Source organism: Sylvia atricapilla, chromosome Z, assembly GCF_009819655.1.
Source record: "Sylvia atricapilla isolate bSylAtr1 chromosome Z, bSylAtr1.pri, whole genome shotgun sequence".
Taxonomy (NCBI): domain Eukaryota; kingdom Metazoa; phylum Chordata; class Aves; order Passeriformes; family Sylviidae; genus Sylvia; species Sylvia atricapilla.
Window position 1 is genome coordinate 4,009,752 of NC_089174.1, and position 23,792 is coordinate 4,033,543.

At 38.8% G+C, this 23,792-nt stretch overlaps 1 protein-coding gene across 2 annotated transcripts in view; it reads right to left on the minus strand.

The window, feature by feature from the left end:
- PCDH11X (protocadherin 11 X-linked) overlaps positions 1–23,792 on the minus strand; it is a 204,218-nt gene that overhangs the window by 125,416 nt on the left and 55,010 nt on the right. Inside the window, exons 3-5 of one of the 2 annotated variants that reach the window (XM_066340006.1) lie at positions 13,403–13,450; positions 7,714–10,200; positions 375–1,370 (exon numbers count right to left, since the gene is read on the minus strand). In XM_066340006.1, the coding sequence (XP_066196103.1) occupies positions 1,365–1,370; positions 7,714–10,200; positions 13,403–13,450 (2,541 nt within the window). In that variant the 3' untranslated portion in view covers positions 375–1,364. Of the gene's footprint in view, positions 1–374; positions 1,371–7,713; positions 10,201–13,402; positions 13,451–23,792 lie in introns of those variants that run through there. The other variant, XM_066340005.1, reaches the window with a different exon arrangement.

The window sequence follows — 23,792 nt, forward strand, 5'->3', positions numbered from 1 at the left end:
AGCAGTGTCTGTATTTCATTTTATTCTAGCAAACTAATATTACATGTCTTCACATAAGTGCAGAAAACAGGGTTCTTTATACTCCTTTGCTTCCTAAGAGATTTTGCATTGCATATGAAATTCTAATATTATAGATGATACATATTAGCATTACTCCCTAAAATGTGAGGCAATATACAAGAACTTGCAACCAACCTTCAAACAAAGCTATGATAGTCAAGTTTTATTTTGTGAATGAGTCATGCTAAATAACAAATGATAATATCAAAACCTTTAATTAAAAAAAAAAAAAAAAGAAAGCCAACCAACCAAAAAAAAAGGGAAAAAAAGTAAAAAAAAACCCACAAAAGACCCACAAAAAAACCAAACACAACAGTGGGCCATTTTTCCCCTCATGTGCTGGCTAACAGTGAAAAAATTGTGTCCTATTTCCTATTTTATTACACTGAAAACCAAGCCACTGGATTTAGGACTTTTTTCTTCTTAAATAAAAATACTTCAAAAGGTTAAATGTTTGGCACCCATTAAATAGACATTAACTAGACTTCAGCAAGCAAAATGCAAATTAAATTTTCTTATTAAAAGTTATGTGAATGCTTTCCAATTATTTTAAAGGTGACCATTTATTACAAAATGTGTGGATAAGAAAGCAGGAAGTTCTAGTTTTTCACTACTACTGTTGTGCCTAGAAAATGAGAAAGCAGTGACTTAATAATTTCTATTTATGATCCATAGCAGCAATATCAGCATTAAAAATATTATGGAATAGATATAAATAACACTTAATTCTTAACGTGTATAATGGTGCTATAAGTGACAACTCAGTTGTTTTTCTTTTAAATGCAGGGAGTATAAAGAACTTTACATTCTCTTTTTAACATATGACTAAAATTTATTGCTCCCTTTTAATATATTCATAGAAACAGAATTCCTAATTGTTTCAACTAAAATAAATAAGAAAAAGAAAAAAAAATCTGGGACAAGAAGATGATTACAAGCAAAATAAATTTACCATAATCACCAACCGTGAAGAAGGATGGGTCACATTACTTTTTTTTTTTTAATTTTTTTTCTTAGCAAAACTACTAGTTATAGAACACTATCAGCACAACGTACTAAAACTTCTTTGTCTTTTCCTCTTAAAAAAAAAAAAAAATTCCTTGCCCTTGATACCTTTGAGTAGGGCAGCTTGAACAGTTCATGGTCACTTCCAAACCCCTCTGGAGATGAGACGATAAATTTCTTCGGCAACCAGAGACAGGACAAAGGGCTTTCTCGTGCTATTTCCTTGTTTTCATATTTGCTGGCTTAACATCATTGAGTACACGTACGACTTCAGAACATAACATCAGCTGGGATGGCCTTCAGAGCTGGCAAACAGAGAAACAGCATGAGAAAAGCCCTTTCCTGCAGCATTTTCACCATAAACTGTCACGCTCGCTTCCAAATTTCTACCAGATCTCAAGCACTGTGTGGTCTGAGGTGTTCTAAGCAACCAACCACTTCTGGGGTGGGTGGGTGTGAGTGCTCCCAGCACAGGCAAAGATCTCTACACACCGAGCACAAATGCTGCAACAGAAGGAGCCACAGAAATAGCTTCCAGGGATATTATTCTAAATTTCTTACTTTTTTTTCTTTTTTGTTTTTTCTTTATCCACTCAAACCCAAAGTGCTGGTGGCAAGACTAGAGCTGTCAGAAGGCTTTTGCACTACCTAGAACAGGTTCTACAGTGTTTTTGTGGACTTCATGCAAAAACATTGTTCCTAAAAGTATATATTGATTTTTTTTATTATTTGAAGAATCGCTTTACCTCTTATCTAAATTTATCATCAACAGGGTTAGTCCTAAAGAGCCACAGAAATTAAGCCATTCTGATCAATTATTTCACAGAAAAGAAAGTGCTGTTAATACCACAGGCACCAGGACACCAGCCACTCACTGGTCAGGAAATTGCTATCAGCTGCAGATTATCGAGTGCAACACCTTCGGGGAGAAAACAGGAAAATAAACAAGTGTGAAAATTAAACCAGAGTTAAGTCAGACTTCACTGTTGGCAATAGCTTATAGTTAAGTAAGATGTTTGAAATAGCACAGTTGGGTCACAAGGAGAAAAAAGTAAACTTTTTAGTTATTCTCACTCAAAAAAATGATGTGAAATGCACTTAATGTCTGAAAAATTACATTGTTCCTACCCCAAGACAAGTGGCCATTGGAGAGGGAGTTGTGGGTCATTCTGGCTTGCACAAGAAATGACTGAGTTATTAATGCTGGAATCTCATTTACTAACTTCAGCATAAACTCAGTCAGTGAGCTCTTACTGGGGGCAAAAAAGAAAATAAAAGTGCCTTTGTTTGCTCTGAATTAGTTTGTTTAGGGTTTTGTTTGTTTGTTTGTTTTGGTTTGTTTGTTGGTTTTAGGGGTTTTTTTTGGTTGGTTGGGGGGGTTGTTTGTTTTTTGTTGGTGTTTGTGGGGTTTTTTGTGGTTTTTTGTTTGTTTGGTTGGTTGGTTTTGGTTTTTTTGGTTTTTTTTTGGTTTTTTTTGTGTGTGTGTGTCATATTCAAAATCTTTAATTATTTCTTCACACAAAACACAAATTTCTTTTCTTTTCATGCTCTGGTTTTCTACTATGAGGCAAAGGGGGCACTTTCCAGATACCTTCCCCCACACTTTTCTAGTGTCAAGTACTAAAAGAAATCACTGAAGAGTTTCTACCAGTGTTGCACAGAGGAAAAGCATTTTCTTGACCAGCTTTACTTCAGTAGTGATGCACATATAAATAATTGCCTGCTAACTTCTGGTTTGCACACTTTGATTCATATTTCAGTTGGAAATCTCTTCTCCAAATTCATATTTCTGTTTGGTTGGTTTGTTTTTTGTTGTTGTTTTGGTTTGGGTTTTTTTGTGAAATATAAGTACATAGCAGGAGATCAGAACCACAAGCAAAATTATCAGTCGGAAAATTAAGGTAAAATAACAAGAATACTTAGAATCATAATAATCAATTTTGAAATGGCTTTTAGGAAGGACTTGTATCAACAGTTATTTAGCTAAAATTTAGGAGAAAATGTTATTTGAGTGTAATTTACTCTGTATCTATCAATACAGAACATCAGTGCTATGTCTGTTTTACACCTCAGAAGCATCAGCCCTGCCTACTGATGATTACAGGATTCTAAATTAAACTCAATGGTATCACACAAAGCAAAAAATCCTGCAGCCAAAGATTCACTGGAATAGATGAGTTTCAGAGCTATTATTTTCAGGAACACTTCAATATTCCTTCCATTCACATCCTGAGCACACTGTTCTCATAGTGAGTGGGAAGTCATGATGACATTTCAACAAAACTTATATCAGAAACCCAAATACCCCCTAACTGTAAGCAGGTCTAAGCAGGCAGGGATAGAACCACAGAATTTGTGGTGATGCATCAAGAATTGAGTCAGTGGGGCCCCAAAATGTAAGGTATTTGAAATGAGGGCTACTTCCACTCAGATTTCTGTGGGGAGTGTAATGTCTATCTCCATCAGCTCCCACCAAACCAGCAGAGACCACTGTGTCATCTGAAAGTTCTTTTCATAAGTCTGGACAAATTCACAGATTAAATAATCCCACCAGCTGAACTCCACTAATGAAGATTTGCATCAGCAAACAGGACAAAAATCCATCTCTGTGCCTGTTCCCTCCCTCAGCAGCTTCCCCAACACGGTACAGTGCAGCTGAATTCACTGGCAGACCCGAGACCAGAGGGATGCAGGGAGAAACCCCCCCAAAAAAGCAGAAAATCACATATGCAGAGCACATTGCACCTTCCAGCTCCTCCAGTGCTGCTTCAACAGGCACCAAAGTTCCTCAGTAGCACCAAGGCACAAAAATTTTGTTCTGAAATTAAAGATGCCAACCCAAAAGATCACAGGACCCTTCCTGAGTGACCAGGTGTAAATTTGCCAGTGCTTCCTCTGTCCCTAGAGTATGCATTTCACTATTTTCAAACAAGAAGGCACATCTGAAATAGCATTCAGCAAAAGAAAGGGACAAGAAGTAGGAGAATGCACAGCGAGTTCTGATGAAACTTTGCAGCTCTACCTTCCTTGAATCAAGCTGCCACAGATAACACTGTGCTCTATAATTATGCATGTTTTGACTAGACAGGCTGATACCTAGACAGGCATTTGAAATGTCTGAATGCTGTTTTAAAGTGTATGAGCAGAGATTTCAGATTTTTGAAATTGTGTTACATGAAAATGAGACTGAAGAAAACTCCTCCCCCTCCTTCTCATCGTTCCCATGCAAATGCAAAGGAAATTAGAAGATTTGTGTCAGTGTGGAACACTTCACACAGTTTGCTCCCACTGAAGTGAATGTCAAAAATAACTTAGCTTTTACAAAGCATGCAGACAAACAAACTTTAAAGATGCTGTATGTTTCTTAAAAAAACCCAAAACACTATTTGTGAAGTCCAGGACTGCCAAAACAATGGAAATCTGATAACATGGAAAGCCAGTTTGATTGTTATAGCACTCCAGATATCCTAATTTGAAAATCCTTATTATGAATAAGCCCCTTCACAATACATCACTTGGTAAAACTCCTTTAAAAGAATTATCTCCACTTCCCCCCAAAAAATGCTACTCTGAAGGTCTATTGTCACTGGCATTGATTAACTCCTTCAGAACAGTATCAGTACCTCTGCCTCTTGCTCTTTCTCTTACACAAATAGAGCAAAATTTGACCTCTCTCTTAGGGGACATTACATTAAGACCATACTTTCCCTCTCCAGTTTCCTGCAGTTTATGATTCAAAGTGTCCTCAGCTGCTTCAGGAGTCTCCAATTGCTTCCCCATAAAAATTTCAGCTGTGCCACTGCTGTATTTATTTGCCCACATGACCACTAAAGAGATATTTTGGGATTTTCTAGTAGAAAAACCTTTCCATCTTTGCTTGCATGCTTTTTGAGAAAAACTGCTATAATGACTTTCTGTCATTTTATAGATCACTTAGACAAATTTAGCAGTAAAGCAAAGGCATAATTTCCTTTCTTTAAAGACCTGAATCAATACCATTCAGACAGACACAAAATTTAGAGCATCCAAAGAAAACATATATTTTTAGCTGTAACGCAATATTATTTCAAATATCTGAGTAGAAAGTCTGGCATGAACAAAACTAACAATAGCAAAGATGTGTAGCCTGTAATAATATCAGTCCCCATTGCAAACTGAAGAGACACTTCATAGTGTACAGAACCTTCTTTAGGCTCCTCCAGGACTCCTGCACTATGGTAAAAGTGATAAATGATAATACTTTCCTCTCACATCAGGCATCTTATTTTCACTTTTCAAACTAGCACATCCTCCCTTTTTACCTGAACTGACTTTCAGTTCTCGGGCTTGCCCTACAGTTTTCTGTAAATTCAGAGTGTGTCTGACACAAAAACACCCTGAATTACAAAGATCCTGTTGGTGTCTGAGGCTGAAGGGAGGTGGGATAACAGCTGGAGACACTGTGCCTCAGGATTATTTGTATTTGTAATTGTCTCTTGTTTTGCTGGCTGACAGACTACCCTCAAATAGCCTGAGACATCTTCCAGAATCCCACAGGAGATAAAACTACCCAGACCACAAATACTGAGCCAGGGTAGGAGTGAGACTGACTATTAAAAGATCTGTTGAGCTTTAAGAAATTCTTTACTTGTTTTTACTTACCAAGAAATACAATTTTCATTTAGTCACAGTCCAACACAAAGGATTTCCTCTAATGGCCCAACTTATGTATATAATGCATTAATGAAATTACATAACATTTTTTTTAATGCGAATTCATGTGTTTAAAGGCAATTGTTGTTTCCAAATTAGTGTAAAGGGCCATTATAGTGATTAGTCACCCTTCCTCCAAACAAGGTGTTCATTTTCATGCAGAAAAATATCCCTAAAAGAAGGATAGCTGCAATTTTAAGAAAATCAGTACAAACAGTAATAATAATCTCTTTTCTTATCTATTTAGGATATCATCCTACCAATGTTAGGTGCAGCTCTATGAAGATAAGCTGGTATCAGCTAATGAGCATTAAAAAAACCCACAACAACCCACAGTTCTATTCTGCTTTTCCAGAAAGGAACCCCCTGTCACAGACCTTTAAGGCACAGATAAAAGGAAATGCTCTTTCCCCCATCCAGCTTCCGCAGAAGAGAAGTGCTTCCCATGCCTCTTTCTAGGTTTTTGCTGCCACAGAAGGGACTTTGAGAGTCACGAGCTTGCTTTCTTTGTTAGCAGCATTACTGCACGACAAAGTGTGTTTCAGCAGACAATGGCAGAACCTTTTTGACTCTCAGGAACTGTACCAGAACTCCACGGAAAAAAAATCACTTAGATCAGGCCTACAGAAATGCTGAAAACAGCACTGCCTTCTCCTCAGAGTCATGGGAGTTCAAACAGATGAACTAACTGGCAAGAGGCTTCTCTGATATGTAATTTGACTTAAAACACTTAAATACATTTCTTTAAAAATGTTAGCCATAGTAATATAGATTACCATACAGATTTGTGTTGGTTGAGGGAATGGAAAAGAATAAAATAAAAAACATATCCTGAAATTTTCAAAGATATGATGACTGCTTCGTATGAGAAGCATTTTTAATGCATATTTTTATCATTACAGCTGTAATTAAACAAAGTTTCCAGAAAAAAAAATAGCTGGAAGAAGAAATTTACTGGACTTAGCCATGCTGAGGACTTGTTCCCAAGTTAAGTTAAACATATTATCAAGTTAAAATATATTATCCATAATAAAATAAACACTCCTGAAGTAAGTGCTACTTTAATTATTAATTCTTTGACCAAATAAAGCTTAACTAGAGAACTATCCCCACAGAAAACTTTGTGATACTTGGGAAGAAAGAAAAGTAAACAGAAAAGTTTAATAAAACTGTTCAAAATATGGATATATATTTGATTCTATTTTCAGTGACTTAAAGCTTTCCTGTAGGGTCTTGAAGAATAAGGGTTACTTGAATTCTCAATTTATTTTCATTTTTAAGCTGAGGATTCCTTAGACATTTCCTTTGTTGTACTACATTTCTAAGAAGCTAATACCTGGTTTATCAAGCAGAGCAGCAAATAAGTGAGATCAATTATGCTGATGCTTTTAATTTTCCCCTAACTTTGCCTGTCTTCTGTGTCACTCCACCAGATTTAAGGCTCCTTCCAGTCTGAAAATGGCACTGAAACTCTCTGAGGAAAATCCTCACCTGCTCCTGAGAGACCTTGAAGCAAAGCTACGCCCAAATGAAGGCTGCAATTCCAGACTCCATTAATATTAAGAACCACTTACGAGCTCCTGTAAAGCTTTATTGCTTTCCACCTGGCCTAGATTGCTTGGATCCTCGAGCACACCAGGCTGGAGAGGACAGTCCCACTCGGAGCCTTCTGAGCTGCTCGAGGTCCCGCGGTGAGGTGGGAAGTGCCATGCTGCCATCTGCAGTCAGGACACCACCAACAGAGATCTCTGCCTGCTCGATCTCCTCACAGACAACCCTCTTTTCCCTTCTCATTTTTCTCCCTTACCACTCAGGAAGCTCGAAATGTTTCTTTTGCAATGCCTCGACCGAATGCTAACTCTCAAAGTCTTACTCCTTGCAGCGCCTCGAACTGGAGTTACAGAATTGGCAAAGTAAGGAGGGAAGGAGGAAGAAAGCACCTTAAAATTCCATTACCTGTCTGGTGTGTATGGGGCCTGGGGTCTTGAAGCCTCCTTGACAGCTGCATTCAGAAACACTGTAAGGGTCCGAGCTGCTGGATGAGCACTTGGAAAGTGAGTCACAGCCCACCACAAAGGTGTTGTCTAGAGGCAATTCCTGAATGACATGGTGCTTCTTGGGGGGAACGGGAGTCTCGGGTTTAATCTGAAAGGTAGGCTGAGGAGAAGCCGACTTGTAGTGCTTTGCTAAGTCTGGGCTGTCAGGTTTAAACGTGGTTGGTGTGGTGGCCCAGTTATATTTTCCCATAGTCTGCTCTTCCAGCTCTACGGGAATGTCTAAAGTGCCATTTATGTGCTCGTGGCCAGGATCATCAGGCTTAGACTCTTCAATAGTCACAAAGTTGAGGAGGAGACTCTTTGGAGAGCGCTTCTTCTTCTTTTTCTTTTTCTTGATCTGCCTGTTCTCTTGGTTGGGGGAAACCCACTCGCCACTCTGCTTATTTTTTTGGACAACCTTGTGCCTGGGCGTCTGGCGGCACCGGACTAAAGCGGTAACAAAAATTACCAGAATAACAGTCATGGTGCCTGCAATTATGGCAATGATGATCTTGACATAGTCATTGGTCTGAGGGGTTATCTCACCATCCCCAATGTTCTGGCCAACTGGAGTTTCCATGTTCCTACGCACTAACTCTTGCACGTAGGAGCTGTTGGTGACTGTCTCATTCACAAACAAGTGCACAAGAGCTATGGTGTAAAGAGATTCCGGCTGTCCCAGGTCATTCACCTTGATCACCAGTCTGTGCAAGCCATGATCTGATGCGATTACCTTCTCTTTCAAAGTAATATTGCCTGTTAATTGGTCAATGGTAAACAAGCCCCTGGAGTTCCCACCTATGATGCTATAGCGGAGCTCTGCGTTCATTCCCGTGTCATTATCAACTGCAAAGACTTTAGTGACCACAGACCCTGGGCTGGCTGATGTTGGGACCAACTCATAGGAGTAATTAGATGAGGGAATAACAAAAACAGGCCTGTTATCGTTTACATCAACAACATTGATGGTCACTTTGGCAGTTGAGGAACGCTGCAGTCTTCCTCCATCCACTGCTTTCACCTGGAAGGTATATGATCCCTGCTGCTCCCTATCAAAGGTAATATTAGGTCTTATTACACCAGTAAGTGGATCTATAATGAAATTATCTCTGCCATTTAAGATAGAGAGGGTGACCGCGGCGTTGTCTCCCGCGTCAGCATCCGTAACTGTGATAAGCCCCACTGTGCCATACATGGGCAGGTTTTCTGGCACATAGAAATTATATTCATTATGTGTGAAAGCAGGGCTGTTATCATTCTGGTCCAGCACTGACACCGTCACCGTAGCATTGGTCTGCAAAGGTGGCATCCCATTATCCTTAGCCAGCACAGTGAAAGAGTACCTGTCTTGCTTTTCCCTGTCCAGCTTTCTCACTGCTGTCAGGATGCCTGTGCGGCGGTCCAGGTTGAAAATTGGGGGTGCGTCGGAACCCAGGATGTAGCTGATCTCGGCGTTCCGCCCGCTGTCGGCATCTGTGGCACTGATCTTGGTCAGCTGAGTGCCAGGAGCGTTGTTTTCAGGGATGGAAAGGCCTATGATGGGCTGTGTGAAAACTGGGGCGTTGTCGTTTTCATCTTTAATTTTGATCAGGAGCATTGCAGACTGGTTCAAGGGAGGCTTCCCTGAATCTGAAGCCACTATTTTGATGGCGTATTCCCGCGTAGCTTCATAGTCTAGAAATGTGGCTGTCTCCAAGAGAAACTGATTATCAAACACTGGTTTTAGCCTGAAAGGGACATCGTGATCTGTAAAACAGGTGACTTTCCCATTCTGATCAGCATCCTTGTCCATCACCGTTATCAAAGCAATTTTTGTATTAAGGGGAGCCTTCTCAGACAGAAGCACTGTCCCGTTGACCGGGTTGATGATGTACCTCGTGTCTATTGATGGGACATTGTCATTAATATCTGTGACATTAACAGTCACCGTTGCTCTCGATGGAGTGGAGCTGCCATCACTTGCCAAAACAGTCAGTTTGTGCACAGGAGACTCCTCCCTGTCCAGCGGCTCCCTGATGGTGATGAGGCCAGTGGTGTTGTCGATGGCAAAGAGCCTTTTGGCCAGACTGGAGATCTGGTTGCTGAAATAGAAGTGGATCTGTGCATTTGAGCCCAGGTCGGCGTCGGTGGCGTGCAGCTGGGACACGGAGGTGCCCACGGGGGCGTTTTCGGGCACGCTGACCTCGACGTCGCTCTCCTTGAAGACCGGGCGGTTGTCGTTGACGTCGGTCACCGTCACCTGCAGGATGGCAGTGCTGGACCTCGGGGGGCTCCCGCCATCCTCAACTTTGATTTTCATCACATAGGTGTCCTTCTGCTCCCTGTCCAGGATCTGCTGGACAATCAGTTGAGGCCACTTATCCCCCTCGGGTGTCTCAGTTATGTCAAGACCAAATACGTTTTGACCCTGCAAGACACAGAGAAAACACACTCCAGTTTGACAGAGTATTTAAACAGAAAAATCTCACATTATTTTTCTGAAATCGTCATGGAGCATATATTTATGCAGGAATATACATTTTTATATTTATCTTTATTTTTCCATATCTTATATTTCCATTTAAGCTCCAGAGCCTTGAGAAAGCTTCAGAGCAAAAATGGCAATAAACAGATGGTCTAGAAAAAGAGGAAATGCAGAAATGATGGTGATTTTTTCATCCAGATTCCCCATTTCTAAAGAAAAGCTATTAAATTCCTGTACAGATGTAATTCGGCTTCTCTGTTGTATGAATGAGTGTGGAAATGAGGAATGAAGCCAAAGTTCAGTCACTGGAGGACCCATTTCAACATTCAACTTCAAAGAAACCAACAAAGATAAAGGGATTATTTCTCTGTTTGCAGAGCAACTCTGGACACTATCTGAAACCATTAGCATAAATTTAAAAAAAAAAACAAAAACCTTCTCTGATAAACTGTTTACTACATAATTCAGGCATCAGAGGATACAGACAAAACTATGTCCTAACAGTTCATCAGAAATGTATTTAAAAATGCATTAAAATTATTCCTGTATTCATCACTATATGTTTTATATTTGTAGTGAAAATTACAATCCCAGTGAAAAAAAGAAGACCTATTTTCATTAAAAAAAATAACACAGAACTATGAGATAAATTTTAAAATTACCAATATTTTTCATCGAGGTTGTTGAATATCTCTGGAACTGCACCAAAATGTTACACATATTGCACAAACATAGCTTTTTTAAAAAACAGTAGTGCTGACAAATCTGCTAAAATAAATATTGGAATCTAAACCTAAATTCCCTCTCTCTTGTGCTGTCTCTTCAGACAAAGAGGAATTACGAACAGTGTGATCATCATCTTTTCTCATATCTCACCACTTAGAGCAATGGTGCAAAGGCAGTTTTACAGCCACATGTCCCACAAAAGGCAGGGCTAGAATGCAGATAGCTAATGCTGAATGCACAGGATGACCAGAAAAAAAGAAGGTATAAATAAAATTGTGCACTAAATAGGAGTTTCTTTTCACGTCTAATATTTGTAATAATGAACAACTGTTCTTTCTCTGCTTATTCTTCTCATCTTTCACCCTCACTCAGGTAACTGCCTAAGTTTTGCAATAGTAACACTAAATTTATATTTCCAAGGAAATAATTTCCTGTTTGGGTAAACCACCTAGACTTCTTTTCCTTTACTTTTTCAGAAAATCGGTATTAGAATGAGAGATGTTTTGGGCTGGAACGGTCCTTAAAGATCCTCTCATTCCAGCCCCTTCCCACAGGCAGGGACACCTTTCACTGGACCAGGTCCAATTGTGTTTAAACTGGTTTGAGACACTCCAGGACAAGCCAAAAGAAAATGTTCTTGCTGTTCAAGGTCCCTTTTTTCTCATCAGTTGCAAAAGATTTGTAATCCCTGTATCTTGCTACCCACCATTAAGTGAATGCATTTATAGCTTCTATACACTTCTTAGTAAAGCTGGACTCTATCACTGATTTGTTTTCTCAAAGCCAGATTTTGACCCTATGTAAGCCATTTTTTATTTCCTGAGACAGAACTATTCATCCACATACCCAAAATTACTTGCAGAGCACTTGTGCCAACTTGCACAGCATTTGTGGCAACATCAAGTTGCAACTGGGGACAGTAAAAAGTGAGCTGGAACACATTTTGAAGTAATAAAACAAATACAGATTTGGCTTCTTTAGCAGAAGGCATGAAAATATAAGCCCTGCAAATGGTTTCTAAATCAAGATATACATTTTGAACCAATTAGGGTAAATTTTAGAATGGTAATTCTATGCTTATAGGAAGCAGAGCATGAGTTTCCTCCTCATATTCAATCTGGCTAGCAGTTATTTGCAATAAATTTCATAATTGCTTAGAAATTATAAATTATATATTTTATGCTTTAACATAGATTCCAGAGGAAAGAAAATAACAGAAGCCAGAGTAAAAGCAACCTGTCAGCTCACTTTACTTCTCTATTTGTACACAAGGTGACAGATGGGCACTGATTATTCTCTCATTAGATCCCACTGCTACAACAAGAACTTTGTACAGACTTTGAATTCATGTGGCTCTACATGTGTGTGACCATCTCTGCTTTTCCTATCCAGTATGGGAGAGGGGTTTTTCATTACAGCAGATGAGTTTGATATAAAACATGGTGCTTTAGCTCCCTATCACTAGCAGTGAATGACTAGAGAAAGAAAAGAATGCAAAGATCTCTTCCAAGTTCATTATTAACACTTGAATAATTTTCTATGGAAAGAAATATTATCCATGTCTATTTCTTCTTATTCATTACAGGTTTAGACATCTCTTTTAAACCACAGAAAAACCATTACAGAGAAGTAGACTTTCTCTTAACTCTAGCAAGACTATTTCACATTGTTTAAGAGATAAGGTTTGGTGTGACATGCTGCAAATTAACAAACACATTTTCTAAGAACAGATAGTTCTCACATTCTAAACACTCAACAAAAATTGATGAAACATTCAATAAATATATTTTTAAGATTATAAATATCTAATTCTCTCCATTATGAGCAAAGAAATTGAGAGCTAAAATGAGAAACATGAACAGAAACCTTCAGGATTAATTTCTTGATGTTGAAGTACATAGCTTTATCATCATTAAAGGTTCAGTGGAGTTAAAATTTCCATTAGGGTCAGATTTCTATTTGGACTGAACTGCACCTCAGTCACCACATTATCCCAGTGATCTGAAGGATTTGTTCACACTGGGAAGGGCAAGAGTCCATTGGAAAAGCACAATAGATAATTAACAATTATAGAATACCTTTCTTTGCCCATTAAAACAACTGCTAGAAATAATCTGCTCCATCAATATTTCTACCCTGACAGAAAAATGGGACTGAGAAATGAGAGAGATTGACTTACTAAATTTAAAAAAATACAATTTAAGCGCTAACTATCGGAGGCAAACCAAAGTTATGCCCAGCTCAGAGCCTGGATTAGTTTAAAGAGGTTCTGACCCTACTCACAAAATCCCTTATCAGGGCAATAAGGAGCTCTGTTACCTCACCCAATTTTCATAACAGCCTTTTCCATGGGTTTACACACGCAGTCTCTCAAATAATGAAACCTCCTTGTTGAACACTCCCTACTGTGTATATTTACCTGGTCATTTGTAATGGATCCAAATGTCCTTTTCGGAGCTGTTTTGGGCTGTCATGTGAATAAAAAATTAGAGAGTATTTTAAAAATTGCAGCATTTAAGTGGTTTCATAAATACATAATCAATGACACACGGACACATAGTTTGGTGAGCTAGAACAGCTTTTAAATACTGCAGACAGGACTGGATGTGACAAAGTGCACCAGAAGTCTGCACACAGATATTGCAGTATAATTTCACCATAGGGTTTTGTTAAATCGGTGGGGTGCTGACTACCTGGATATTGTTAGGAATGATGGGAAAATAGATGAGCTTCTGGTTAATGCTGATAACAGAGACATGGTCCACTGTGTTCAGAACATCCTTTGGACTTACACTGGCAGAAAGCAGGAACTGGGGAGTGAGGAAGGGAAAGAACTTTGTGCTAAATAATATTACAAACCCAACTGCTTGTAATACAGAGTACTCAAATTGAGAGGGGCTACCAGAGATTATTTCTTAAAGCATACAAATTACATAATTGTGTGCAATAACAAATATCCATTGTTAGCTGACAAAGGGTAAATCCTGTCCTCAATCTTCATTCAAAAGAGAACCTCCAGAGAAAGACACAAGAGCAAAGACAGCTCATTGTCTTGTGGCTACAGCTTCACCCTACACTTATTATCAATACTTCAGGCATTGTAAATGACAAACACATCACATGGTGTCAACTGAATCTCAAACAGAAGAGCCATGCACAGATCAAACTTTTACATATATTCTACAGGAACTTATTTCAATGACTATTGCAATTAGCTAGAAGCATACATTTATTGCATGTTAACAGTAGTCTTAAAAGAACAAAAGGAAGAAGAAAAAAAATTAAAATATTGGTTTATCATCACAAAGTAAGTCAGTAATCCATCAAATAAATAAAATATCTTCGGCTGAAATGTAATTTAGGGTCCTAAAATCTTTTCAGAAAGTCCAGAAAATAATGCATGGTTGTTAAAGGCTGGTTATTTCACATGGAACAACACAGAAAATCTTTGCAGATCTTCTGCAGAGCTACAAGACGGGTCCAAGACTCTTTTTCCTTGCCTGTTTTTGCCAAGACATATGGAACTGCTCTGTGCCTGTGCTGTCTATCAGCAGAGAAGAGAGTACAGCAGCACAGCTTCAGTGCTCAATGCGGAAAAAACAGACCACAGTTACACGGTGGTCTTCTTTTTCTATAGAAGTTGAAAATTAAACTTGCGTTTTTTTCTTTCAAAAAGCGATACTTTGGATGTGAAACTGTGAATTGCCAAAGCCAAGTTAAAGTCTTAAATACAAAATACTCCACATGGTAGGCAATGATGTGTCTGTAATGGGTGCATATGAATGCACTCAGATCCAAACTACCCTAAGTGATGTAGCTCCAATAAAAGTCCCTTCTCTGCTATTACTCACCCAGTGTGCAATTTGCTGTCCATGCATTCTAGAAAATTACCATTTGTTGGACAGCTGTCCTGCTTAAAGACACTACAGTCACTCCTCTCATAGCATCCCACAGCTTACAACCCAAAGTTACTGGAAATAAGTGTCATTAGTACCTTATGAACTGAATGGCAGAACTTCAAAGGAGAAAAATAACATTACAAAGGTAAGAATTTTTTATAATGCACACCTCAGCAGATGCAGAGCTGCTTACAGATTTGAAACACTCTCTTTGTCAGAGCAATACAGCTTTTTAATTTGTAGGCCAAGATTCTTAAGACTTTTGTTCAATTTATGGTTTTCTGTCAGCATCATGCACTGTTTCCACTGGTTTCCTTTGAAGCAAGAAAAAGGTTTAGCTTGGAATAAACTGAACTTTCAGGTTCAGAAACACAGTAAAAATAGGACTTGGAAGCATCCAATTATGCATAATCCTAAAGTACATTTTCTGCATTCAGAATCCTAATTAGCTCCATTCCTACGTAAGAGTTGAGGACATCATATTATTAGCAATGTCTACACCATAACTTGCTACTTTTCCACCTCCAATTATATAAGATCTTCTATAAATGGAAAATATTGCCAAAATTTCCTCTCCATATACACAACCACACACAAAGCTGCTCTTGTCCCATGAAACAAGAGCAAGCACAATGCTGTGGATGGGGTCAATAGAACAAAAGGATAATAATGAACCATTTTATGCTGGAAAGGAACAATAAAAAGTACAATGTGGAATGAAGAAGAGGACAATCAATGCATTTAATACTGATTTTCTGAAAAAGTAAAGGAAAAAAAGGTTAGGAGGTTTACCAAAACAGGAAACTACTTCCTTGGAAATATAAATTTAATGTTACTATTACAAAACTTAAACAGTCCTAATAATTCCATTGCTGGAGCCTCCTTAAACTTTTCAGATGAGTTGGTCCCTTCTTAAGGAGTCTTTTTCAATCTTGTCATGTTCTAAACATTGCCTACTTTATTTTCTAAGACAGGTAGATATAAGATAGGTGTGTTTTATTCCGAGACGGAATGTTTTTTCATCCTACTCAGTTCTTGGCATTCAGTTGTTTATTAGATCATATTCACCTCCACTGAGGAGAAAAAATTAGGGACAGTGAATACTGTATTTTTGATTTGTCTACTCTATTTGCTGCCCTATGTTCTTCAGTCTATACTTCAAGTGAGCCTGAAACTCCCTAACTTAAAAGTGTCAATACTTTCAACCACAAGTTTTACAAGGGAGAGAACAGGAAGAGCTGAAAATTGGTAACCCACATGAACTTCACATTTTCAAGACTGCACCAGGTATAATGGATAAAAAGAGAGTTCTCATTCCATAGCACATCTCTGGCCTTCGAGATGTTGTTTCAAGCTGAGCTCTTTGTGGGTTCCTAATTAAATCTAATTTATCTTTTCAAACATGGATGACAATTAAAAAAAAACAAAAACAAACCATAACAAACAAACCGAAAAAGAAAACCTAAAACAAAACAGAACCCTGAATCTTTTATTTTACATTGAAATTCACTTTATCCACCTCTACAAACTAAGGTGGCAATAATGGTGAGCCCACACTTCTGCATTAACAGGACACAAAATTACAAAAATTCCTTTCAAGGAGCTGGGCCATTACTTGAGTGGTCTTTCATAATGCACTGCAGACAACAATTATATATTTCAGAAAAATATGCAGCTGCACCACAAAACTGTAAGGAATCTATGTTCACAATAATGATGTATGCTGTATAAATAGTTGCAGACTAACTAAAGATGGAAAATTGAAGCACAGAGATGCTTTTATCAGTTGTCCAAAGTTTGTAGCTGGTCTGAAAAATGCAGCCACTTCCGAGTTACTAATCATGTTTAAAATTAAACTTTAAAATTTTAAATTTTAACTAATCATTATGCAACTTTAGGAGCCAAACTTTAGAATTGTGAACTTCAAGCCAAGTTTTTTTTTTATTTAGAGCCACTTTGACCAAAACAAGAGAGGTGAACTGCTGCTGGTAACAACCAGGGAGCCAACTTCCACTCTTAATCTCCTCCATTATAGTTGCTCAGGAATATTCACAGACATCCTACTGAACAAAAAGCTACATTTTCAACACCCTGAGGATATTCAGATTAAGGTATTAAACATGTTTGAGCTTTGCTCTGAATTCCCATGATAAAGCTCCAGACACCTGACTTGCCTTTCAGTACGTTTCTGCCTTTGGAGTCTCACTATAGATATATAGCAAAGGGGGAAAAAAAGAATTTAAAAAAAAAAAAGAAAAAAAAGGATTTATACCAGGCAACAATACACCCAACAAGTACGTTTTGATATTTGCATTATACAAGGTGACAGCCACATATTTGCTCTGTTTCCTGGCTGAGAGCAGGCACGGAACCGAGGATGTGCGAGGAAGAGAAATAAATGAGTACAAGCCTCCGATGCGGCGCTGTGCCTTTGGAGAGAGGCACTAACAATTCTGTACAGCTGCTCAGAACAGCTCCTAAATCACAACCTCATTTTGCCTCAGCAGCCAGAGGCGGTGTCTGAGCTCCCAGTGGCACATTTGGAGCTCGGGGTGAGCGCTGCCAGGTGCTGGTGAGGAGTGAACCTGCTGTGCCCTCCCGCTCACAGCCTGCTCCTGAGCACATCAGCCCTGCCAGGCAGGAGGGGATTAAACCTGGCAGCCACTTGTACACCAGGAAGTGCAAACAACCCAGACAGGTCTGAAAATTCCTTTCCCCTAAAGCAGGGGCTGTGCAGCATCCCCAGCAAGCAGAGATTTCAGTGGAGACTGGGGGTAGCAGATATGTGTGGGTTTGGTTCGTGGCAAATGGGGGAGCAAAACATGAAATAAACTGGAATCCTTGTGCTTTGCTGCACATCAACATCCATGAAATATGTACAGTTATCATCTCATTCCCTCCTATACTACACACACACACAAATTCAGTGTCTATGATATCTTTAAATGTGTGGCGCCTCCATTAAGAAAAATCCATATTCTAACCCCTGGTGCTGCAGCTTTTCCAACAAGTTGTTCAGCAAGATTGTCTTCTCTGACCTAACACCCTTCTATAGCTCAAGTTCAGCTGGGAGCAAAACCACTGCACCTTCCCTTTATGCCTACACTTGTAGGAACAAAAACATGCTGACAAGACTTCCATGTGAATAGCAGGAGCATCTCACACACACATATGGAACCCCCCACATTTCCACAAACACAAGGAAATTCTTTCATGTGCAGGGAACTTCAATGTCCATGTGCCACAGCTTTATGAATGTTGATTAAAAAATCCACAGCCTTAACGCAGAAAATTCACAACCCATCTGGGAAAAAATATAGCAGGATGAGAAAAAAAAAAAAAAAAACAACCTCTAGCAGAAAAGAGTTTACATCCTCCACTTGGAACAGATTTCTCCCAGCTTCCACAAGCAGGTTTTAGGAATTCTAGACCTGTCACAACTACTGCAGAAATGACCTGATCATAAGCCTCTCTCAAGGCCTCCACTCTGCAGGGTTTTGTAAAAATCAAAATAAGAAAGAGTGTGTGCGTGTGACATTTAACTGCCACAGGATCAGGTTTGCTTTTGAAAGAAATAAAGCTATATTTTTTCAGGGAATGAAAACTTATCCTTTTTTTATTACTCTCAGAAAATAACAGTGAAGCTCCCATATTAAACTGTAAAAGTATGTGACGTATGCAAGTGCAAGATGCCACTCTACTGCACATAGGAAGATAATAAATAATACTGCAATTTCAGAGAAATAAATGGGTGATGATGTCTGAGAAGAAATACAGAGTGGCACTACTAAAAATAGTTCCAGAGACACTGAATTCTAAAACTCAGTAAATGAAAGTCTTTTCACCATACTGATCAAGGAGGGTAGGGGATAAACCAAAAATGTATTTTCTGTTGCTGGATTTCTCAGGAACTTGACTTCTCCCTCCTCCAGTGTTACTGACTCCTATTTATTTGACTCACTAGAACAAGAGCAAGATAAAAAAGAAGAAAGATTTCCTCACTGTAAGGCAGCAACTTGAGTCTGAAAGTCAATTTTGAAAAGAAATCTCTTGCTACCTGTGTGTATTGAAAGTTCTAGCAAATAAATTGTCTTGACTTCCCAGTTAATGAGTTATATTCTGAGAAAATGCTTCCCTGTGAGTTTGGGATCAAAAAAATCTTATAAGAGTATTTGATTTATACTTCAATATCTAGTTTTATTCAAGAATATATTCCTTTCTAAAAACAAAAATAAAACTCCAATTCCACTCTAATTGAATGCACTTAGCTATTTCTTGGCCTTAAACTCAGAGATGGAATTGATGTAACTGATTCGTAAGAAAGAAAATAAATTTCAGAATATTAGAATGGCATGTTTACAAGGGAAACACCAAGAACTCATCATTCCATTCCAGCTCTTCTGCTCAGTTTTTGTTCTGTTTATATTCCCTAATAGCAGTTTAGTCATGAATATACACCAAAAATTATGGTTAATGGACAGGGATTTTTTTTTTTTCCTCCAGAAGGGGAAAAAAAAAATCGAAGAAAACCATAAGACCACAGAACACAATAAGCCAATATTTAAGCGTGAAGAACACCAGCTTGAGAAGGTAAATACAATATGCATCTCCTGTTGCAGAGCTCTAGATTAGTCTCACCAGGTAACGTGAATCCTCCAATAAATTGTAAACTGAGACAAACCTTCCCAGAGTTCATGGGAAAAGAAGCAGAGAGTGGTGAACATTGGGAGTGAGTGATGGGGAGTGGTGTATCTCCTCAGCAAGGTTAATGCCAGATTAAATAACACAGCTCAGGAGTTATTCAGCAACGTGACTGCCCTCTCACAAAGTGTGCTATACCAGAAAAAGCAAATTAAACAAAGGTAGGCGAAGCCATTTCTGCCCAGTGAGGACTCCTGTAACCCAAGTCAAAGGGAAAATCCAAGCTTTCCCAGATCTGGGCCCACACAAACTACTTTCCCGAGGTTAATTCAATCACTGTCCTAAAACAGACGTTCCCAAATAACAGCTCACATATTGTTTGTGGTACAATAAAGCTCCATAATAGGCACACACAGAAATTGGACCTGAGGCCTCTTCCTCAGTGGAAAAACAAAAACAGCTTTGGGGCAGCTGCCACCATTCCAGCCAGGAAGGTGTCAGGGTGGCAAACCAGAACTGAAAACTTTCCCCAGACCCCTCCCAGCTGCTGCTCTCTGATGAGAACCCCTGGCTGAACACCCAGCACAGTGCCCAGAGAACTCATCCTCCCTGAGACTCTTGCTGGCAAGGACAGCACCCCTCAGCCACACACAGGTTGGCACCAGGAGCAGGGATGGGACAAAGCACCCTCTGGGGATGATAACAGGCTCTGAGTAATTCAATGTGAAGTTTAGCCTTCATATTCGAAACACGTGATGTAAACAAGCGACCCCACCAAACCAAAACCATTAAAATATTTCACCCTGAAATCCAGCGTAAAGAATGTACTAACTTATGCCCATCACCTGGGAAAATGACCATGGAAAAAAAAAAAAGCACAGCTCAAACTATTTAACTTAAACAGTCTTTAAATAATTTTTATGTTAGACACAAAGACTTTGTCTATACTTTGATTTGTCCCACTAATTATTTTCTATTTCTTTGTCTTAGAGGGTTTATCATGTTAGGATTCTTGCATATTAAGGTATTTAGCTGTGGACAATAATTCAATTTATTATGTTGATGAAGCAGTCAGCCAAACAAACAGTTGATTCTGAATCCAATGATTTAGTTGGGCATGTCACTATTTTTAAAACATGCCCAGGATGTTCTACCAAGTACTACAACTGTCATTATTCATCTGGTTCACGGATACTGAAAGAACACAAAACAAGTAATCTCCAAGACAGGACTGAGTCAATTTGCTCACAGAAATCTGCAGGACTGCTCTCTGCAATAAAACAGGTTTCAGTTGTTACATGGATTCAAAACAGAGCACTATCTTCAAATCCTAAGGTGACACTATAAAACTAAATTTTTTATGTGTTCTACCTACAGAGTCAAAGCTCTGTTTCCACACTCAATTAACTTTACTGGCAACATAAGAAGAGGCCTACTGTGGTTATATGTGGAAGCACCCATTGTGAAATGTAAAATTAAGTGAAATCTGTTTTGAAATCCAGCATTATGGCTTTTAACAGAACAGAAAACCTAAACTAAATTAGGGAAAGTGAGAATGACAGCTGAAGCCACGGAGCTTCCAAGAGGGCTAAGCATTATTAAAGTTTTTCCTTATTATGCTCTTAGGCACAATCTGATTAGTTCCAACAGCTGCCCAGCAGGAAAAGCCAAGCCATCATTTCACAGGAATGCTCAAAGTATAAAGCACCTTTAGCTTTCAGTGGTGCCAGATCCAGGTAGCACACAGCACTGCAGCACCAACTCTTGCCTCCCGATTTACAGGGATGCTCAATATTTCAAATGCAAATCATGGCAGAGTCTCCTGATCAGCAAAATATAAGCTCCTAAACCATTTTCTGATGGACAAAGTTGTTCCACCCACAATATACAAAGAAAAAAAAAAAAAAAAAAAAAAGAAAAGAGAATATCCACTGCACAAAATGATGTTCAAGTCTTTGTTAGAGGCAATGAGTAACAAAAAAGGAATTTTCTTTACTACCTTGCTTGTGAAACTCAGCAGCCTGAAGCATATGCTGTGCTGTGATAAATGTGCCGTTGAACTTTAAAACAATATTCAAAATAGATTCTGAAAGGCTTCACCTTTGTTTGCAGGAACTCTCCTGGTATTATCTGAATATTACAAGAGTGATGAAGAGACTGATGTTTTTACCACTTCTTCCACTACCCTAGATGTTAAGATAGGATTTCCACAGACACAGCACTGACTGTGAAAGGTTTCAAGCCTGGGACAGAGATTTTCAGCCAGCTGGAATCCTGAATCATACACTCCATCATCAAGTAGCTTTGATGCTGTTATTAAAGTTAATCAATAAAAATTTTAGTCAGGGTTGGTCTCTTTCTCCAGGCAGCAATTGACAGAGGGAGAGGACACAGCCCTTAAGCTACACCAAAGGAAATACAGGCTGGATATCAGGAAAATGTTTTTTACAGAAAGGGTGAAAAAGGACTGGAATGGTCTGCCTGGGGAGGTGGTGGAGTCACCATGCCTGGGTGTGTTTAAGAAAAGACTGGATGTGACACTCAGTGCCAGGGTTTAGTTGAGGTGTCAGGGCTGGGTTGGACTCGATGACCTTAAAGGTCTTTTCCAACCTGGTGATTCTGTGAATTCTATTAAACCACACAGGTTTTAATTCCACAGAGGTAGGTTCACTTCTGAAGAAGGCTTGACTATTCCTCCAGTTCCTGGAACACAGGAAAACTTAGGAGGGAAACATATTTCTACTGTTGCAAAGTTTTCTGCCACCGGGTAGCAAAACAAGTTCCGGTTGTATCTCTGGGCTTTACTCCCCACCTCAGCTCAAGCCTACACACATTTTAAATATGAACTAAATCAATTTTATTTCTGCTTAATGTAATACAAGGGGCATGGATATTAGTGAAAAATGTCTTTGCACAGTTTCTCAGCTCCTCCGTGAGCCTATAAAACTGTATACTTCTTTAAGTTAAATAATGAAGTTGAAGTCTTTTATCACTGCATCCAAAACACATTTCAAAGGCAGGGTTGTTTTCATAGGATAAGAATGCCACCAGTGGGCTGGTGTAAGCAGAAATTAAAACAAGTGATCTTCACACAATGCAGTGACTAAAGCTTAGTGTTCAATGTTCTGAACACTCAATTTTTTACAATTTACAATTTTTACAAAACAGGTACAAAATACCAATGGAAAAACTGCACATACAGGGAAAACAAACCCAAAAACAACCAAACAAAAAAATCCAAACCAAACAGATAATATTAGAATCAGCAATGCTGGGCAAGAAATCTGTGAGCCTCAAACTGGCAGAAGCTCAGGAACAGCTTGGTAAAATATTCTGGTGATTCCCAAGCATCTGATATCAAATGTTAGAGACAGAAGATCAGAGGAAACTCATTTTCATCCTGCCAGGCCACACTTAGGTCAGGCCCACAGATCAGAGCCTGCCCCTCCTCTTCCCCCTGTGAGGAAGCTGCAGACTCTGCAAACAGACACAAGCAAAGACTGAGAAAACCAAAGTCCAGTTCAGATGATAAATAAAGGTGTCCAGCAAAGGTGATAACATCTTACCATAATGCACTTCAAAACCTAAACAATAAAAATATCAGAAGCAGACATTAAAACAGATATTAAAATACACACACACTAACAAGTTCTTCTCCTTAGCTTTGCCAAAGGTCCACTTAGACACTGAACTTCATTGCCAAGAGCTCTGGATGACACTGGCAGCTGAAGGTTTGAGTTATTAAAATGAAAGGGTTGTTTTTTATGAGAGAGAGGCTGAACTACCTCAGAATTTAAAAATAAGCATTACTGTAGAATCTTAAAAAGAAGCAGGTGATCTGGAAACTTCAAGGAACTTGCTCGAGTTTTGATATTGTACAAGCATAGTAAGTATCTTGGATATTCATCATGGACAAATACTTCATTTATGTAAAACAATAAAAAGTGTGAAACCATTTATTGTAAAACAATAAAGGTGATAGGAAAGTTCTACAAGTGTTTTAGCCTCTATATTAAACTGACTTTTAAATTTTGGTATTCACAATATTTCTTGGCTTTCCCAACAAGTGCCAATTCACAAAAAAGTCATATACAAATAAGTGGCAGAGTACTATTTTTTATATTAGATGGGAAAGAGGATGAGGAACAAAATAGAAGTTACTCCTCTGTTTATACTTTTAAATCTGCTTCAACAAATTATCGTGAAAAATCCCTAATGGAAATGAGGATGAAAATTATATGGCTCCGGTTAAGATGAAGAGAGAAACGT